Below are 17,784 nucleotides of genomic sequence, written 5' to 3' on the forward strand. Positions count from 1 at the left end.
GGGAAATCTCTCTTTGTGGACAACACCATCCAGAAGGTCCGCACCCAGCTAGGTGGCACGCTACCACTGTGTAAAACCATTAGGCTGATGGAGTCTGAGATTGATTTCCAGTTCTTTGTGGAGGAACTTATTTCTGTCAAGGAATCTGTGACTGAAAATCAGCCCACCATCTTCCACATCGACGTGTTTCCAGTGGTGAGTGCCTGGATCTTAAATTGGACAAGAAGAGGTGGTCAAACACAGAAGACCCTGCATGCAGGGAGGGAGAGAAGGAGGCAGAAACCCAAATCCAACCCAATCGGAGCAGCAAGCGCATTTGGGCAGGCTTCTACACCGATTTTAATTTGGTTTTATTTCGCCCTGCCAGGTATCGAAGGGTCTCTACCGGCTGCTGATTGATCTGTGCATCCTGCGGCACATCCAGAGTCCTGATGGCTTGGTCTGGAAGTGCAAGCCATCTCATCTTTACTTGATCGAGTACCTGGAAAAAGGAAGAGGTGTTAGCAGTACGAGGAAGCAAGAGGTATTTGGGGGTCCTGCGCTCGGGCTGGGCGAACCGTTAATGTTGAGCATAAGCACACCTGCCAAACTCCTGATATCTCTGATATCTGATTAAAAAGCTGATATCTCCACCGGAGCGATGTGTTATTTTAGAATCTCTCTCCAGTGGGGCAATGTCTCACCGAAATAGGAGCAACCAGGCCAAAAATGTCTCTGCTCAAAGTGAAATATCAGACCCTGCACTGAGTTTTGTGGGGAAGAGGGAGCCTTTTGATCCCAATTTTTCTGTAACTTGAACCTCATAGACGCTTTTAAAGCCAATTTGCCCCGAGCCACGCCTTAGAGTTACTGAAGGTGAAACACACCACAGATTCACTCGTTGCTGAGCATCCATCTGTGGTTCCTCACCATACCTTGAATACAGGCTGAGTTCAGGTTCCTCCATCTCCAAAAGGATTTAGGGGAACAGAAGAAAGCGTAGGAGAAGGTAACAAGATCACCCGACCCAAGACAGGATGCTGGGCAAGAGAGACCTTAGTGGTTATAGGGATTTCAATCCATATGAAGGCTTGGAGAAATCTTGGCATTTCTACATTTTTTTTCCCCAGTTTGCTGAACCATTTGTGACCAGGGGAAAATAATTAAAAAAGAGGGGGGTTTTGGTGATGTGGGGAAATAAAAAAGAGGGGGGTTTTGGTGATGCAGGTAAATGTGGGAGGCTGGAGAATGGTCCTCATGGTGATTTGTGTCCTCTTGCTTTTAGATATCCATTGAAATGGAAGAAAATTTCCTGGAGATTTTTCCTACTGTGGAGTGTGTATCAGTGCTGCGGGTACTCAGCTCGCTGGGAGCTCCCAGTTCTGCCCCTCCTGAGGAACTGAGGGAGGAACAGTTTGACCGGGACAAGCTAAAGAGTGACGTTTTCCAAAGGTCCTACCAATATCTCAGCAGATACAAGAAAAAGCAAAACCTTGATAATTTCACTTTTGTCCCTGGAAAGGTCGAGGGGACAGAGAAAGAATGCCTGGAGTGCTTGATGGAGTTCTGTGGGAGAAACAACCCGTCCTGGACCGAGCTTAGCAACTTCACGCACTTCTTGAACTTCCAGCTAAGAAAGTGTGAGAAATCAGTCTTCTGCAGTCCAGTGGTCGGAGGGGAGTTCTGTGGTTTCAAAACATTCGTCATCAAGTTCATGATCGCCATGTCCAAGGACTTTGCCATGCCTTCCCTCAACATGTCCGATGAAAGCATGCCAAGGCAGGAGTGGAAGGAGATGGACAGTGTTTTGAGAAAGTACCAGCTAAGACGCAAGTGGGAACAAGAATCTCACCCTTACATAGTCTTCCACGCTGATGATCATTCTATGGAGTTTTTGGGTTTCCATATCAATGGGAACTTTGACGCTATTGATGCTTATTCCCAGAGTGTTTTGGAGAAGGCAGTTATAAGCAAGAATTTATACATGACCTTGGCCCTCCAAAATGTTCCTTTCAATAAGAAATTTGAAAACCTATCCAGAACCGAGCAGTTGGAGGCCCTCTGCAGAGTCTTTGGTGTGAAATACAAGGAAGATCCAGATGCTTCGTACCAGTTGACCCTGGACAACACCATGAAGATGTTGGCTATTCACCTGCGGTTCCAGTGCGGCATCCCTGTGATCATCATGGGTGAAACAGGTTGTGGGAAGACAAAGCTGGTGCAGTTCATGTGCAACCTGCAAAGGGCTGGCAGGAAAGTTCAGAACATGATGGTGGTGCGTGTTCATGGTGGCACCACCTCCAAGAACATCCAAGAGAAGGTAAGGCAGGCCATGGAGCTGGCACTCACCAATGAAAAAGAGCACAATGTAGACACGGTGCTCTTTTTCGATGAAGCCAACACCTCAGAGGCCATCTTTGCCATCAAAGAAGTGCTGTGTGACCGCAGCGTCAACGGAATGCGGATTTCCACGGACCGCTTAAAAGTGGTGGCTGCTTGCAATCCTTACAAAAGACACACCGAAGACACCATTGAGAAACTGGAGAAAGCTGGCTTGGGATACCGAGTCCGGAGTGAAGACACTCCAGAGAAGCTGGGTTACATTCCTTTGCGGCAGTTGGTGTATCGTGTGCAGCCCCTTTCTCCCAGTTTATTGCCTCTGGTCTGGGATTTTGGGGAGCTGAATGAGAAGACACAAAGCCTGTACATCAGGGAGATTGTGAAGTCCACCGTGGAGACCATCACCACCGTGAAAAACCTGGATGTCTTCACCAATGTCATTTCAGCCTCCCAGAAGTTCCTGAGAGAGAGGAAGGATGAATGCAGAGTCGCCAGCCTCCGGGATATAGACCGCTGCATGAAAATAGTGCTCTGGTTTTACAACTTGAGAGACCTGCTTTTCCACCAGATTGATAAGAAGAGGCAGATTGAGGAGGAAGAAAAGCCAGTCTTAAATGATGCGCAAAGGGTTTTGGCCCTTTCGGTAGGTGTTTGCTATTATGTGTCCCTGGAGAACCGCCAAGAGTACCTGAGGGAGGTTGCAAAATGCTTCTCAGTCCCTGCGTCCTGGCTACAGCAAGAGCTCGAGTTGTGCCAAGAGGTATTTCTTGATAACCTCTCTATTCCTAAGGCAACAGCCTGCAACAATGCTCTCAGGGAGAACATCTTCATGATGGTTGTCTGCATGGACCTCCGGGTGCCACTCTTTTTGGTTGGGAAGCCAGGAAGCTCCAAATCTCTTTCCAAAGCCATTGCTGTTGATGCCATGCAAGGCGCGCTGTCCCGAAGCCCGTTGTTCAAAAGATGCAAAGAGGTCCAGCTGGTCTCCTTCCAGTGCAGCCCCCATTCAAAACCAGAAGGCATCATCTCCACTTTCCGACAATGTGGTCAGTTCCAGAAGGGCAAGAACCTGAATGAGTTTGCGTCCGTGGTCCTTCTGGATGAGATCGGTCTTGCTGAAGACTCGCCTGATATGCCGTTGAAGGCGCTGCATCCTCTTCTGGAAGATGGATGCGTTGATGATGAGAATCCTGAGCCTTACAAGAAAGTTGGCTTTGTGGGCATCTCCAACTGGGCCTTGGACCCTGCCAAGATGAACAGGGGCCTCCTTGTCTTTCGGACTGAACCTAGCAAGGAAGAGCTGGTGAACACTGCCAAAGGCATCTGTGCTGACCAACCCCACCTCGAAAGGATAGAGCATTTGTTCCCCATTCTGGCAAACTTCTACTGCAACGTGCTGAAGACACAGGAAACCGAGTTCTTTGGGCTTCGCGACTTCTACAGCTTGATCAAAATGATTGTGTCTTACACGCAGAACACAAAGCGCAGTTCTCAAGAGGAGCTCCTCGTAAAGGCTATTCAGAGAAACTTCGGAGGCTCCAGAGATATCCACCCTCTGGAAATCTTCCGTAACTGCACCAGCGAGGTACGTCTTACCAAAAAGATGGAAACCAGCTGCATCCGTCTGCTGGAGGAAAACATACACAAGCGGCAAGTGGGATTCATGTCTCGTTACCTCCTGCTGCTGACGACCAACAATGCCGCCTTTCAGATCATCCAGATGACGCGGCTTATAGATGTCAGCAACTGTGACATTATATTTGGCTCTGGTTTCCCACGGGACCAAGATTATTCCCAGGTGTGCCGTTCTGTGAACAGGGTGAAAATTTGCATGGAAATAGGCAGGCCCGTTGTCCTCCTCAACATACAGAACCTTTATGAGAGCCTTTACGATGCCCTCAATCAATGCTTTGTCAGTCTAGGGGACAATTACTACGTTGACTTGGGCCTCGGCACTCACAGGGTGAAGAGCCGCGTGAAGGAGGAATTCCGGCTGATTGTTATAGAGGAGGAGAAAGTGGTCTACACACAGTTCCCCCCGCCTCTGCTGAGCCGTCTGGAGAAGCATTGCTTGGACATGAACACCATCCTCAACTGGGGACAGCAAAACCTGAAGCAGGACCTGGAGAAATGGGCCGAGCAGTTTGTCTACATGGAGAACCCGGATTCTTTCAGCACCTGGTCCCACACGCTCGCACCCAAAGAGCATGATGTCTTCATTGGCTTCAGCGATGACACGTCTGCCGCCATCGTGCTGGAGAGCTCCCAGAACATCAACTGTGAAAGCTGTGAACAATACAGACAGCTGGTCTTACCCATTGCCACAAGAAAGCTGGTGGAGTGCGCCACTCCTGACTCCATCCTGCGCCTTAAGTACACTGATCTGGAGGACGCTAAGCAGATTCAGGACCTGTATTTCTTCGAGCAGAAGCACAACAGCCTGGACAACCTCTTGCAAGAGGTGATGGAGCAGCAGAAGAAAGAGAGCACCGCCAGGCCGTGCCTGCAGGTACTCCTGCTGGACTGTAAAGCACCCAAGGGTGCTGTTTGTTTTCCAAGGGACCATGGTGGTCCCATGGTCTTGGTTAGACTGATGTCCATCCTCTTTGCCTCTGTGGTCATCTGCAGCCAGGGTAGACTCTGCCTCTCCTCAGGAGGCAGATGGGATCTGCTCAGGTCTGGCTTGGGCTGAGATACTCAAGGCACCTTCCAGTTGCCTGTAGATAAGCACCAATGGAGATGCCCTGGAGAATCCCACCCCTTTGAAGTAGTAGGACCAACCTCTTTTGGCTTTCCTTTTTACTGCAGGTTTCTACCCATGCCAGGCTGCTAAACCAGAAGGATTTAGAAGTGCTGAGGAAGACGCTCAGTCTCTCAGATAAAATCCACTGCCTCTTCCTAGGCCAATTTGACACTGAACATGCTTTCCGCCAGGACCTCAGGTGGGCTTTGACATTTCTTTAACCTCGCAGGTGATTTCCACTTCTTACAGTGCTTCGAAGTGGTGTGGGATTAGACCTTTCTAGGAGAATGCATTAAAGAGGTAGTTTCATTGTAGGAAAATCTTCAAAGAGACACAAGAAGTGACATTGCTCCTCGTTCAGTTTCATTTCGACGAGCCGCAGAGCAGCAAAAGACTCCTGGCCTGTGCCAAGTAAGCATCCTTCCTTCTTCCTCCATCCTTTGTCCTCCTCCATCCTTCATCCTTTGTCGTCTTTTCCCCGTCCTCCTTCCCCTCTCCTCCTTTCTCCTTTCTTCCAGGCACAACAGACTACTCAGAAACCTGTGCTGCCTTCTGGCTGGTTTTCCCCTCCTCTAAGACTTGAACTGGGCTGTGCTCTGGCCTCTGTTGTCTCATTTGCCCCTGTGGCTCTAGCAGGTTTCACCAGCGATGGCCAGAAAGAATGTCATCTTTGGGTGGCATCCACCCAGGAAAGCAGGTTCAGATGGCTGCAGCCTTTGGTAGGGAAATTAACCCCTGGAAGAGCTCACAGAGGGAGGAGAAGCAGTCGTTGCTTGGAGAGATGGGTTGAACTAGTCTGGAATTAACCATCTCTGACCTTCTGGTGGTGCTTCCAGGTACTGCATCACAGACGAGCGAAGGAGGGCGGACAGCCCCCATCTGTTTCATGTTGTGCTGATCACTAAAGTCCCCCGGGTCATGGGAGGGTGCAGCTACCTGGCTTTTGACAGCGGTAAGGTTACTGTCACTGCTTTGGGTCGGGAAAAAGGTGGGAGGGGAAGATGAAGACATGTGAAGTGGTGGATCTTCCATCTCTTCCTGTCTTCCTGCCCTGGTTGACTGGTAAATCTGAGCAGCCAAGCTCACTGGTTTCTCCAAAATAGAGCAGATGGACTTGTCCATCCTCTTGCCCCTCTAGGTGAGTGGAAGTCCGTCCACTTGGATGACCTGATGCCTTCAGAGAACTTCAAGGCCAATCTTGGCCAGCTCTCCAAAAGGACCATTGCAGAGATTTTCATGTGCAGCTCCCAGCAGCATCTCTCAACAGGTAACAAGTCGCTCACTGTAAACCCACCATCTCCCTACTGCTGTCCCTTCCAGAAACCCACTGCCCCATCTTCTGATGTCTTACCTGTGGATAAAAACACACCTGGATCTAGCAGATCCCAAGCTGCAGGTCCCAGGAGCACTTGCTGCTTCTTAGGTCTTCATGGCAATGCAGCTTTTGCCTCTTAACGGGCCCACTGTGATGGTGGAGCAGCAGTTAATGATGTCAAAGTAGCTGTGCTGCTGGAGACTTCTGTACAGAGTCAACACATGCTTGTTGATGCCCTCATTCTTAGACTAGATGGTTGGGCAAGTGGGGCAGAAATGGTTTGGTCCATCGTTGTAAGCCAACCCCAGGCAGCATCTTGAATCCGTGTTCTTGCTTAGAGGTATCCAGCCAACTGCTCCCCAAGCCTGAGGGTCTCGGGTCATCCAGAAGCTGATACCAAGCAGCTGGGAGGCTTCCACCCCAGTGCTGCTTTATTTATTCCTGTTGATTGTCAAGGCACTCCCGCTGCCTCCTGTGGAAGGAAGTGTCTCTTGTTGGGGTTTTGACAGCTGAGTCACATGGTTGATTGTGATTTCAGATTCTCTGGAGGATTCTGCTGCCCCAGGAAGCCTCACTGACTCAGATCTTTACTCAGAGGAAAATGTATGATTTTTTTCCCCTTTTTTTTCCCCCTCCTCATTTTATGGCACATGTCATTATACAAGAACTGGCTTGGGTATCAACGGACATTTTGGGATCTGATTTTGAAGGTCTTTGCTTGGGCTGGTATCCCGTCAGAGGAAAGAATAGCCACGGGTGTCCCTGGGTCACGTTGTGAGGTTGAGGTGGGGTGGCGGTCTCCCAGCCCTGCTGTGAGCAACCAGTGCAAGACCAGGAGCCTTCTGTCACTGCCAACAAAGCAAAGTCCCTTACAGGGACATCTGCAGCCCTTTGTGCCCCGGGGACTGACTTAACCAGCGTTTGTTGGGACAGTGGGATGGGTACAGACCTTGGGGCCCACTGTGCTAAATTCTGGAGAGGATGGTGTCCCAGGACAAGTGTCCCCAGGCAAATGAGAGCAAAGTAGTGTGGAGCAACCAACTGACCTCTGGTCTTTTCCAGTCACAATTCCTCAATGTGGACATGATGATCAAAGGGAGCATCCAGAAGGCTGTGATTCAGCTGGAGGACAAGAACGACAACAACAAGCGCCCAACAAAGAGAATCAAGATCCTTCACAACTTGCTTTTCCACACTCAGAGTAGTGGTACGTGAGCAGAGAGAACTAGAAGCGACTTCTTCCTAAAACAGGCACATTGTAAGCTGTGTGGCTGAAGAAGATGACAAATAGGTTAAGAGCCAGTTCTGGTGTCCCTCAAAGCCACTGTGGGTGGAGAAGCACCCAGGAGACAGAGGGCGATGTTGTGTGGGGCCTCCTCCACCTCCCTGCAGCATCCCTCATGGGCACAATCAGAATCTGTACTAAACCACAAAGCGTTGCTGCAGACCTTGGTAGATAATCCCAGAGAGATGTCACTTGGCCAGTGGAAGTTGGTTTCTGCATAGGACTGGGGAAAAAAATATATTAAGTGGTGTGATTTTTTTTTTTTTTGAGTGGAAAACTGGCCACCAAAATCCTTTGCAGGTTTTTGCTGGAGTCTCCTACTTGGAGATGAGCACCAGATGGATTTTAACCAGCGCTGTTTTGTGATTAGTTTCCAGGCATTTTATGACCATCCTGAAGAGAAGAATTTGTTGTCTCCTAGAAGAACGAGACAAACTGATGCAAGAACCAAGGGAATGGATTTTCCGCAGGGCACTCTCGACCGAATTCATCCTGGAAGACACATCGTTCAGGTAGTGCTGGCTGTGGGCCACTTCCCTAATATCAAGTAATTCTGTCCCTAAAACCACTCTGCATAAAGTATGGGCACCTTGCTTAAAGATGTGACCACCAAGAAGTGTCTAAAGAAGTGTTGGGTTTTTTTTTAGCAACCAAGAACAAAGTAGGTGCTTGCTGAAAGCTCATGCTCTCAAAAGCAAAAAAATTAATTAAGGGCAGCGCTAATTTTGAGGAAGCTTCTTTGGGAAGGGCTTTTCTGGAAGCCAACAACATTGGTTGACTGTGAGATAGATAAGGATGGTTAACGTCAAGCCTGGACACCCACACTTGGTGTTTTGAGAAGTGGTTGGGTTATTTTGGTTGACTTGTGGGTCTTCAAGACCAGTACTGTCCCCTGGGTTTCTTGGTGGGAGGCAGGGGAGAAATGCCATGAGACGTGTAATTTCCCTTTCCAGACAAGCACTCTGGACATACCTGGAAGACACCGTGGTGAACGTCTTTGCCCAAATTCTCGCTGTGGTGGATGCAAACAACAACCTGGATCATCTTTCTCAAGGCTCTCCACTTGCAGAACTGTGGCTCCAGATGTTCCAAGAAGAAAAATTCCTAAAAATTAAATACACCAGAAAGTAAGAGACAGGGTGTAAATGTACAGGGGGTGGTTTTCCTTAGGAGAGTGAATGCCGGTGTTCATAGTGAAGCAGTAGCTCATGCTTGAAGTGCAGATGTTGATAACCTAGCCATGGAAGGTCTTGGGTGTCAAGCCACTGGCACCAAAACTTCCCTGTTTTTTTAAGCTGTTGGCAAAATTGGTTCTTTCCTTGCTCTTGCCCAGTTTTCCCTGACTTTCCTACCAAATTTCTCCCGGTTTTTGGACTCCTTTAAAGCAAAAACATGTCAGTAGGTGTTGGGAACTTCTCTGAGGTGGCCCATCTCTGGACCTCTTTTGCACTGTCCGTTGCACAATTTAATGCTTCTGTCTGCACTGTTTGAATTCAAGGGTGGCGGATGCTAAGATTTCCGTGTTATCAATGAGTAAAGACCCCAACACGTCCCTCTCCTGCCAGTTCCCATTCAGCTGGGTTTTGAAAGCCTACCTGGACGACATATGGGAGAAGGTCTATCATAGGAAAGGTAACATCAGACTTTCCAGGGGGAATGTTAACCCAACAAAGCTGCCAAAAAATCCGTGTCCTTAGTAGGAGGAACTGTGAGGGCTGTATTCCTCACTCAGATGACCCAGAACTGTGTCGTGCATTTCTTCCATGTTATATCTCCTCTTCCAATGGAGGCATTGTGCCTCTTCACCCGTGGCTTTGCAGTTGGCCGTGTGTCCACCTTGGTGTTAATGAGGAGCTCCCATTATCCACTAAGTGGCCATAAATCTCTTCGGTCTTCCTTCTAGGTCAGCCCAAGAAGCCAACGATGGAAGTGGCCGAGTTCTACCAATCTTTCATCAAGAAAGTCTTGATGCTGGATCATAGCAACCTAGAAATGGTACACTATTACACCAACGACTTTCTCAGGATGACATTTCCTGGACAAGACCCCTCTGTCTATGAGGTGAGTAGGGCTGGGTAGAGCACCATCTTCAACTGGCATTGACCTTGGCCCTAGTCTTACCCTTATGGCCAAGTCTGATGTTTTGATAAGCCCTCCCTTGCGCTGCTTTCTGGCTACTCCTCAACTGTCACGAACATTTTGTCTTCATTCCACCTTGAAAACTAATTTTGATGAGGAAACTTCATATGGGATACAACAGCAATGCTGAGCATCCCACCTTAGTCCCCTTGCTGTTCACTTTGAGCAGAAATAACACCTTTTATTTTACTTGCAGATTCTCTCAAAAGTTTTCCTAGCCAGCGCAGAACAGCTCTGCCTCCCTGCGGTCAGGAAGGAGATGAGCTTTTCCCTAATTTGGCTTCACATGGAATATTTCTATCTCCGAGATGATTATCAGCTCTTTGTTGACATAGTAAGAAGCAATGACACTGTCATAAGTGAGCTGCAGGCAATGTATGAGAAGAACCCCCCAGAAATGGTGAGCAAAGAGCTGTGTTTGCTCTATAATCCTTCTCCCACCACATTTGAATGTGATGGTCTTCACAACTTCCATCATTTAATTCCATACTCTGTAAACAGTAAGACATCCTCATGTTTGTGTCACTCTGGGTATCATGTTGAAGTCCCCTTGGGCACTTTGACCCTAGAAGTGGGTGCGAATTTTTGTGTCACCTTTCAGTGGTGGGCTCCAGCTCCTTAGCTTGGCGTGTCCGTGTGGGGGCGTCCACATTCCTCCCAAGTTTCTTACTGTTTAGAGCAGCAAGATGAAGTTTTTAGAGAACCCCCCATGGTGACTCTAAGATCCTTCCTTCTCCAAGGCATGGTCAGGTTCATTAAAGCCCTTCCTGGTTTACAAATGCTAGAACTTCACCCACAAAAGTCCATTTCTTTCTAACTTAGCCCTGTCAACAACTCCAAAAGCTATACCACCCATATAGTCATGTGGTATCCCTTCCCTCTGTGCCACCCATGAGCAAGGCTAGTTCTTTACCTAGACTCTTCTCTCTCTTTGTGAACACCATTTCAGTTTGTCACTCTTGATGCCTTGAACATTCTTCTGAAGAAAGTGCAGCCCTCTGAAAAAGGACTTTTGCCCTTTGATGCCTGCATAGCGTGGCTCAAAAGCGTCAAGTCCATTAAGCCCTGGGTGGAGTGGGTCAGCCTGGACAATTACCAGCTTCAGTTCTACCAGAAGAAGAAGGAACTCCTAGAGTCTGTGTTGTAAGTTCGGTCCCTCTCTGTTGACAGTAGTGCAAGCAAACTTCTTGACGTCTGAACATCAGGTGAACTGAAGCTGCTCTCCTCTTGGGGAGCTCGAGCCACAAGTCCTCCAACTGTTCACTCCTTCCTGGTCCTTCCTCATTATCACAAACACGGTGGCAAAGTGGCTCCAGAAAAAGGTGGATGTTTCACCACGATCAAATTTAGTTCTGGTGGAATTTCTCCTTAAATGCTTGATGGTGCCAAAACGCTTTCTGGAGTGGGACAAGTAGGTCTCTCCAGAGACTACACCCAGAACTAGGCTGGCAGTTTCTGTTTGACCCAAGGATCATTGAAACAAGCAGCACAGACAGAAGTATTCCTGTATATTTTTCCTTCTAATGCTATCTCAGAAGGTGTTGTACCCTCAAGTGACCACAGGCTACCTGGGATGAGTCACAGAAATACTGGTGGGAAGGGACCTCAGGGGGTCTTCTGGTCCAACGTTTGTGTGTGTGTGTGTGTGTTTTACAGGCATCGCTGGACCTGCACCAACATTGTCTACATGTTGATCGACCACTTGCTACACAACGAGACGCAAATAGATGAGAAACTCCTGAGGCTTGTGGTGAAGCAGTTCATCTTCCTCTGGAATGTAGGTGTCTCCTGGGGCAGCTCATGGCTGTGAAGCTTGGGAAGGCTCTTCTCTTGCAGGACACCTCTGCTCCCAGCTGTAGGGAGGGCTCTATGGGCAAAGGCTGGAAACACCATCCAAGAGACAAACACTATTGGGATTCAGAATCCAAAATGAGGATTTGGAATCAAAGAAAGGCTTCCTTGAGAATTTAAAGGATTGATCCGGGTTGTTGACCTTCAGAGGTCCAGGCAGAGACACCTATACATAGATCTGCCCCTGTGTCCCTGAAGCATTGATGTCCCATAATGTGTGTCCTGTGTGTACTGGAGAGATGTTTCTGCTGAACTTGCGCTGTGCATTTGTCTCTTGCAGCGCCTCTATGCAACTCCAGGATTTGAGCCTGAGAACACTTTTGATTTGGTGACTAAGGTGCTGAAGAAATGCAACGAGAATGCTGATGTTGTGTATCTGGTGTAAGTCTGAGCTGAAAAAAGGTTAACTTCGGGCTCCTTCTCCGTCAATGCCATGTTTGTGAAGGGTGGGGGGAATATGTCAGCACTAGGAGTGAACCCCTGTGGGCCAAAGGGAGGCCATGTTGATGAAGCCAAGGGGTGAGAGCCTGTCTTGGAGCTGATGAATCATCTTTGGAGGAACTTCTCTTAGGTGTGGTGCCAAAGAAACCAGCTCCCCTGAGCACCCAGGCTCTCCATCCCCTTCTTCCAGCCATCTTCACCAAGATAGGATGGTCCTCAGGTAGCTTAGAAGCTGCTGGTTCTTGAAGCTGTGGTGGGTCCCCCTGGTCCTGTACTCAACAGTGAGACTAGATAAAATTGCCCACCCAGCTTCAACACCACTTCAGAGTGTACATTAGGTTGGAGTCAACCTGTGCCCCTCCTCAAATCCGGCAGCGGTGTTGACCTGCCTCTTCATTTGGTGATGTCCCTCAGGAAGGGTGTGAAGGAATGCAAGAGCTGCCTTGGGGAGATCACTGACCCAGCAGAGCTGCCCTGCAGCCACATCTTCTGCACTCGCTGCATCCTGGAGTGGGAGAACAAGCAGTGTAAGATCTGCAAGAATGAATTCTCGGAGGATTACACACCCACGGCTTCAGAAGCCACGAGGTATCCCAGTGCTGGCAAAAACCTGCCTATCTCAAGTGTCTTCATGTTAATTATTGAGATAGAAGTTGCTGGTGCCTGAACAAATGGCCACCTCATCTCCCTGGTTTGGGTCCCGGGCTCTGCAGAGGGAGGAATATTGTTTCTGTCCTTGGTTGGAGGTTGACCACAAGTTTTCTTCTTCCCTCCAGGGAAGCCGTTGCCTGTCACAACAAATTCAGGAGGAAATGCAATTCTTTCTTTGTTGAGTTTATCACCATGTACTTTTTGGGAGACAGAGAAGCACCGTCTGCCAAAATCATTCAGCGACTGATCCAGTTTGTGGCTTGCAAACCTAACGCTGATCATCAGGCGGGGAAAAGGGGTAAAAGAGCTTGATTCCAATCGATGCTGGCCTGACCTCATCCTCTTGGAAGTCAAATAATGGGTGTCATCCTTCCTTCCTAGTGTACAAGCCAAAAAGCGAGTTGTCGCCCTTTGAAGAGTGCATGGACACCAGTCCTACCATCCAGTCCTCCCTCCTGAAGCTGATGCTGCGATGCGGGTCAGCCCCAGGGTTGCTCCCAAACCCCATCGCTGAACCCGTTGGCTATGTGGATGCTGATGTTCTGTGTCCTTTTCTACCCTAGGTTCGACAATGTCAAGGTTCACTTAGAGGAATACCTATCCCAGATGGAGGAAAAGATAATGTCCAACGAAAGTAACAGGGAGCATTTCTACTTCATGGTGGTGCACTGTCTGGAGGTGAGTACCTGTTGGGATGCACCGGGAATCTCAACAAACACCGTAACTCGGAGCTACCACCCCAGCTAAAACCTACTAATCACATTAATTACCCCTCCTCTACATCTTTTTATGGATGAGGAGCCAAAGGAGGAGCTCACATTAAAGACGAGGAGAAGGCACAGGGGAGGAGAAGGAGCTGCTCGGTTATAATCCACCTTCAGACTCTTACAAACTGTCTCTCTCGAGCAGGATTTTATGTATCCTTCTTCTCAAGAAGATGTCAGCCAGCTTGCCGAAAACTGCCTCTCCACCGCGGACCTATCTGCTTTCTGCAAGCCTGAGGTCTCAAGAATCAACACCCTGCAGTTCATTGCCCAGATCCGGCTCTCCATCAGCCACGTGGCCACCTTGCTCGGTAGACAGCTGCTTTCTGGTGAGTTCTTTTTCTTAGCATAGTGTGAGACCCGTGCCTACCACTGAGGAAGTCTAGAACAAGCCCCAGAAAGGACTAGCCCCAGATGTTTTTGCTGTACAATTACTGTTTTGATGAAAACTGGAGTTGCTTTGGACAAACTTTCCAGCTCTTCAGCCCCCAGACTCATTGTGTTCTCCAAGTATTTCCCCAAGGATTAAGGGACCCCCTGTACGTTGGCTTGAAGCCATGTTTCAACCTGTGAGGAGAAGATCCTACTGCAACCTAGATCCTACTGCATCCAAAACTGCCGTGGCGGCCACGTGGGTGAAGGACACGTGTGATGTGCCACCACACTGGGGACTGGGCATAACAACAAACCTCCTTTCCAGCTGCATATCCCAATGTGCCCGCGGCCGAGGGCAGTAAGAAAGAGCAAGACCTGGTGAATGCAATGAAGAACATGGTTGCGAAGTCTCCAACTCCATGGCCTCAGGTGTTCCTCATCAGAAATCTCTGTGACCTCTATGGACTCACCTCTATGTGGAAGATCCTCAAGGTGGAGAAGTGGATTTTACCCCGAGGGGTAGAAAATTTGCAGGTGGGTTGTTTCTTGAGAGCCTTGTTTCAAAGCAGAGCTGAGGTGGGTGGGATTCGCCAAGCTCGATCCCTATAATATTGACTTATGGGGATCCCTTCCAGTTGAGGAGAGCGACAGGCCCTCATAGGGTGCAGTCAACCTGCTCTTCGTGCACTTCCACGCTTGCTTCTCAGGATAACAATGTGCATCTGCGTTTTTCAGGATAGAAGTGCCTGGTTGAATATACCACTGATGTTTTTGGTGCTGGACAAAGCACAAAACCAGCTAAAAAGGAAAGACGCCACAGAAACCCAGAGCTTGATAGTGAGTATCTGTCATGTCTCTATCAGGAGGTTTCCACGGTTTTTGGTCTGGAACCGATGGTTGGTCTGGAACCTCCCAGGAACAGGAGGTTTTCATCTGTGTTGATGGACAGCAGACTTTGCACGAACACTGAACCTCAGTGGTGAAGCCAGAAAACCCCTTGCAGGGGGGTTGCCGTGCTGGTTGCCTTCACTTATGTCTGTTTTGTTCAACTTTTGTAGTCTGTCATGAGACGAATGGAAAGCATCCTCCAGTTGACACCCACCCCAGATGAGCTGCTGGAAGACAAACTGAAGAAGATCATGGATGCTTTGGGTAACAGTGAAGACCCAAGCCTGCTGGAGGTGGTCTTTCACACCGGGCTCACTCTGGCCTTGTTCCCAAACCAAATCACTCAGCTCCTCCAGAACATCTGCTTCAAGCCTGCTGTGGTGAAAGTGAGTTGCAAGACTGAGGTGCACAACTGTCTCCACCTCACTGTCCTGGCACGTGTCCTGGCAGGCAGGCTTTGTTTTGGTCAAAGCTTGTTGCTTTGTAGATTGTTGTTCCTCTTCCTTCTCGTTCCTTGGGTTGAAAAGTAACTGTGACCATCCATCCTGGTCTACCTCCAATGTGGAGAAGATGTATGGTCTATGGGAGATGCCTGTCTCTTTACTGACTCAAGGAAGCTGAGGGCATGGCAGAGCTTCTTTGACAGAGATTAGGTGGTTTGAAGCCCAGCCCAAGCGTCCTCCTTCTGCCAAAGGTCTTCCATCACTCAGGTGACAGTGGAGATGCTCATTCCTGAGCGAGGCTTCCCTTCAGGTCTGTCCACACGCAAGTTGCTCCTGTTATTTGAGAGCTGCAGGAAGCAACCAGGACATTGTGTTTCTTTTCTTGGAAGCAAAGGCAACAGCCACCTCTGGATCATCTCCCTTCCCATCAAGACCATGTTTGGCCTATGGTGTATTCAGTTCCAGAATCCAAACTCATAAATAATTGGGACTTTTGGGGACTTTGCTCATGTCTGGTCACTCCAGCCTCATGTCTCTCTGTCTGATGTACCTTGCTCCCCCACTTGTCTCCCATTCCCTTACCACAAGTTTCTCCCTGATGACAGTGGCCGTGTAGGAGGACCCTTCCTCCCCACCGCTTGCTTTAAAAGCAGAATTGTTCCTCAGACAAGTGAAGCGAGCTAGGAGGATGGTTACCCCACACTTCACTTTCCTTTGTGTTTCTTTTCCAAGGGGTCCTACCTTCCCACCATGCCTGGAGACCTGCTTTTTGATGTGAAGAACTGGAAAATTGGATCAACAGATAAGATGTGGCGTAAGTATTGGGCGAATCTCACTGCTCCTGTGCATGCAGGGCAACTGATTGAGATCAGTCACGGTTTGGAGGGAAGGGATTAAAGACTCCTGAAGGCTGTCACTGTCCTCCTGTTGAGTCCTTCGTGGTCTCCACCTGGAGATCCAGCATTGGCTCCCTTTATGACAAGCTCTGTGAGAGGCACGTGGTGGGGCTGGATGCCAGGAGGCAGGTGACCAGCCTGTCATCCTCTTGGTGAGCTTCTGGCCATGTTCCCATCATGAAGGTTGTTGTGGGAGGTAACAGACTAACTGTATCCCCTTTCACATGTAGGTTGTCAGTGCGGCTCATACTGGATTGTCACTAATGTAAGTGTCTCCTCCTGGCTGGTTGTCTTTGCAGCTCTGTCTTCTTGAATTTCTCACTGCATCTCTGCTGTCTCCATGAGAAAAGCCAGGCTTGGGATGGGCTTCTTAGGTCTTCTTCTGGCTCCCAGAGCTTCCCATCCCCTTTGCACCATCTTGGAGCACACTTTGGCCTCTTGGCTGGCTGTTTCTACTGGGTGGTCACTATAGATGCTCCTTCTGCTGCCCTGCTCTCCTTCTAATGTGCACTCCAATGTCACCTCTGTGTCAAGTGGTCCTTTAGCTGCAAGAGCAGCTGCAAGGCTCAGAAGCCAGGTGGGTTGTCCTCCAAGCCAGGTGGGCTCTTCTCCCAGGCTAAATGGAGCTGGGACTCGTGTCCCCATGGAAGCAGTGGAGGGAAGTGAGTGCTTCCAGGTCTTGGTTCCTCTTGTCCCCAAATTGATTCCTGGACTTGTCCTGCTGGCTGTAGGAAGAACCTGGTTGTTCTGGAGATGTTTGCTCATAGGCACACATCTCCTCCCGCCTCTTGTTAAGCTGTTGCAATGACCCCATGTAGAAAGCCAGGTAGAGGACGTGGAAACTCCCTTTGGTGCCTTCAGCACCCAGCTGGGCTTCCAGACTTGTCTCTCACTCCATGCTCACGTATTCGAATGCAGTGTGGCCTTCCCATGGAACGGAAGAAATGTAAGTGTGGTGCCATTGTCGGGGGAACTAACCACAGACCTGAGGCAGGCTTCACGGAGAATGTCATGTAAGTCAACCCTCCCGGCTCCGCAGCCCCAGAGGGCTTCACCCGTCCACCCAACCCTCCTGCAGAGCCACAGGCACAGGGAAAATTCCGTGGCTGGCCAAAGCAAAGGTCTCTGCATCCTGTGGTCCCTAGCAAAAGACATGGTGGGTAATTGCCTTTTCTGAACGCAGCACCACGGATAAAACAGAGAAAGGGTACATCCTGGAGAGCCCTCTGGTACGGAGGAATGACTCAGAGAGGTGTCTATCGCCTGCCTGCGTCAGTCTTGTGAGAGCTCTGCTTCATTCATCCCTCTTGCTGGGGGTCTACATTGACCAACAGGTGAGCGACCACTGTGCTGTGAGAAGCGTTCAGCCTAGCTTGTCAGGAGACCTCGAGAGCCTAATGGAGGAACCTGCCCCACCTTCTAGGCAATTTTAGACCTGATGAAAAGGAAACCAGACAATGTGGAAGAGTTCTTTTGGGACCACCTTCAGAAGGATGTGGAGTGCCTGGCAGAAGCACTCAGCAGGAATGTGGAGGATGCTGTGGTGACTGTTCATCTGTTTCTACAGCACCTGAGCAACTACAAACCAACAGGTAAAGAGGTGCTGAGAAGCACTGGGAGGCCACCAGTAGGCTCATGGCCGCTGGGTTTTAATCAGGACCAGTGTCATTGGCT

General features: G+C 49.3%; 1 protein-coding gene across 12 annotated transcripts in view; it reads left to right on the forward strand.

Moving 5' to 3' along the window:
- The window catches only part of LOC121084541 (E3 ubiquitin-protein ligase RNF213-like), a 43,449-nt gene that overhangs the window by 19,265 nt on the left and 6,400 nt on the right, over positions 1 to 17,784 (forward strand). For all 12 annotated transcript variants that reach the window (XM_040586129.1, XM_040586130.1, XM_040586140.1 and 9 more), the window contains 30 exons: positions 2 to 195; positions 368 to 523; positions 1,265 to 4,828; positions 5,128 to 5,261; positions 5,378 to 5,473; positions 5,899 to 6,014; positions 6,201 to 6,329; positions 6,916 to 6,980; positions 7,440 to 7,584; positions 8,033 to 8,174; positions 8,616 to 8,789; positions 9,161 to 9,294; positions 9,566 to 9,723; positions 9,998 to 10,201; positions 10,751 to 10,944; positions 11,458 to 11,578; positions 11,933 to 12,033; positions 12,508 to 12,681; positions 12,870 to 13,042; positions 13,126 to 13,222; positions 13,308 to 13,422; positions 13,654 to 13,837; positions 14,209 to 14,417; positions 14,619 to 14,720; positions 14,942 to 15,157; positions 15,947 to 16,028; positions 16,341 to 16,375; positions 17,029 to 17,123; positions 17,294 to 17,444; positions 17,534 to 17,702. In XM_040586129.1, coding sequence (XP_040442063.1) covers positions 2 to 195; positions 368 to 523; positions 1,265 to 4,828; positions 5,128 to 5,261; positions 5,378 to 5,473; positions 5,899 to 6,014; positions 6,201 to 6,329; positions 6,916 to 6,980; positions 7,440 to 7,584; positions 8,033 to 8,174; positions 8,616 to 8,789; positions 9,161 to 9,294; positions 9,566 to 9,723; positions 9,998 to 10,201; positions 10,751 to 10,944; positions 11,458 to 11,578; positions 11,933 to 12,033; positions 12,508 to 12,681; positions 12,870 to 13,042; positions 13,126 to 13,222; positions 13,308 to 13,422; positions 13,654 to 13,837; positions 14,209 to 14,417; positions 14,619 to 14,720; positions 14,942 to 15,157; positions 15,947 to 16,028; positions 16,341 to 16,375; positions 17,029 to 17,123; positions 17,294 to 17,444; positions 17,534 to 17,702 — 7,629 coding nt within the window. The remainder of the gene's footprint in view (position 1; positions 196 to 367; positions 524 to 1,264; positions 4,829 to 5,127; positions 5,262 to 5,377; positions 5,474 to 5,898; positions 6,015 to 6,200; positions 6,330 to 6,915; positions 6,981 to 7,439; positions 7,585 to 8,032; positions 8,175 to 8,615; positions 8,790 to 9,160; positions 9,295 to 9,565; positions 9,724 to 9,997; positions 10,202 to 10,750; positions 10,945 to 11,457; positions 11,579 to 11,932; positions 12,034 to 12,507; positions 12,682 to 12,869; positions 13,043 to 13,125; positions 13,223 to 13,307; positions 13,423 to 13,653; positions 13,838 to 14,208; positions 14,418 to 14,618; positions 14,721 to 14,941; positions 15,158 to 15,946; positions 16,029 to 16,340; positions 16,376 to 17,028; positions 17,124 to 17,293; positions 17,445 to 17,533; positions 17,703 to 17,784) is intronic.

This window comes from Falco naumanni, chromosome 3, assembly GCF_017639655.2.
Source record: "Falco naumanni isolate bFalNau1 chromosome 3, bFalNau1.pat, whole genome shotgun sequence".
In the NCBI taxonomy this organism is placed as follows: domain Eukaryota; kingdom Metazoa; phylum Chordata; class Aves; order Falconiformes; family Falconidae; genus Falco; species Falco naumanni.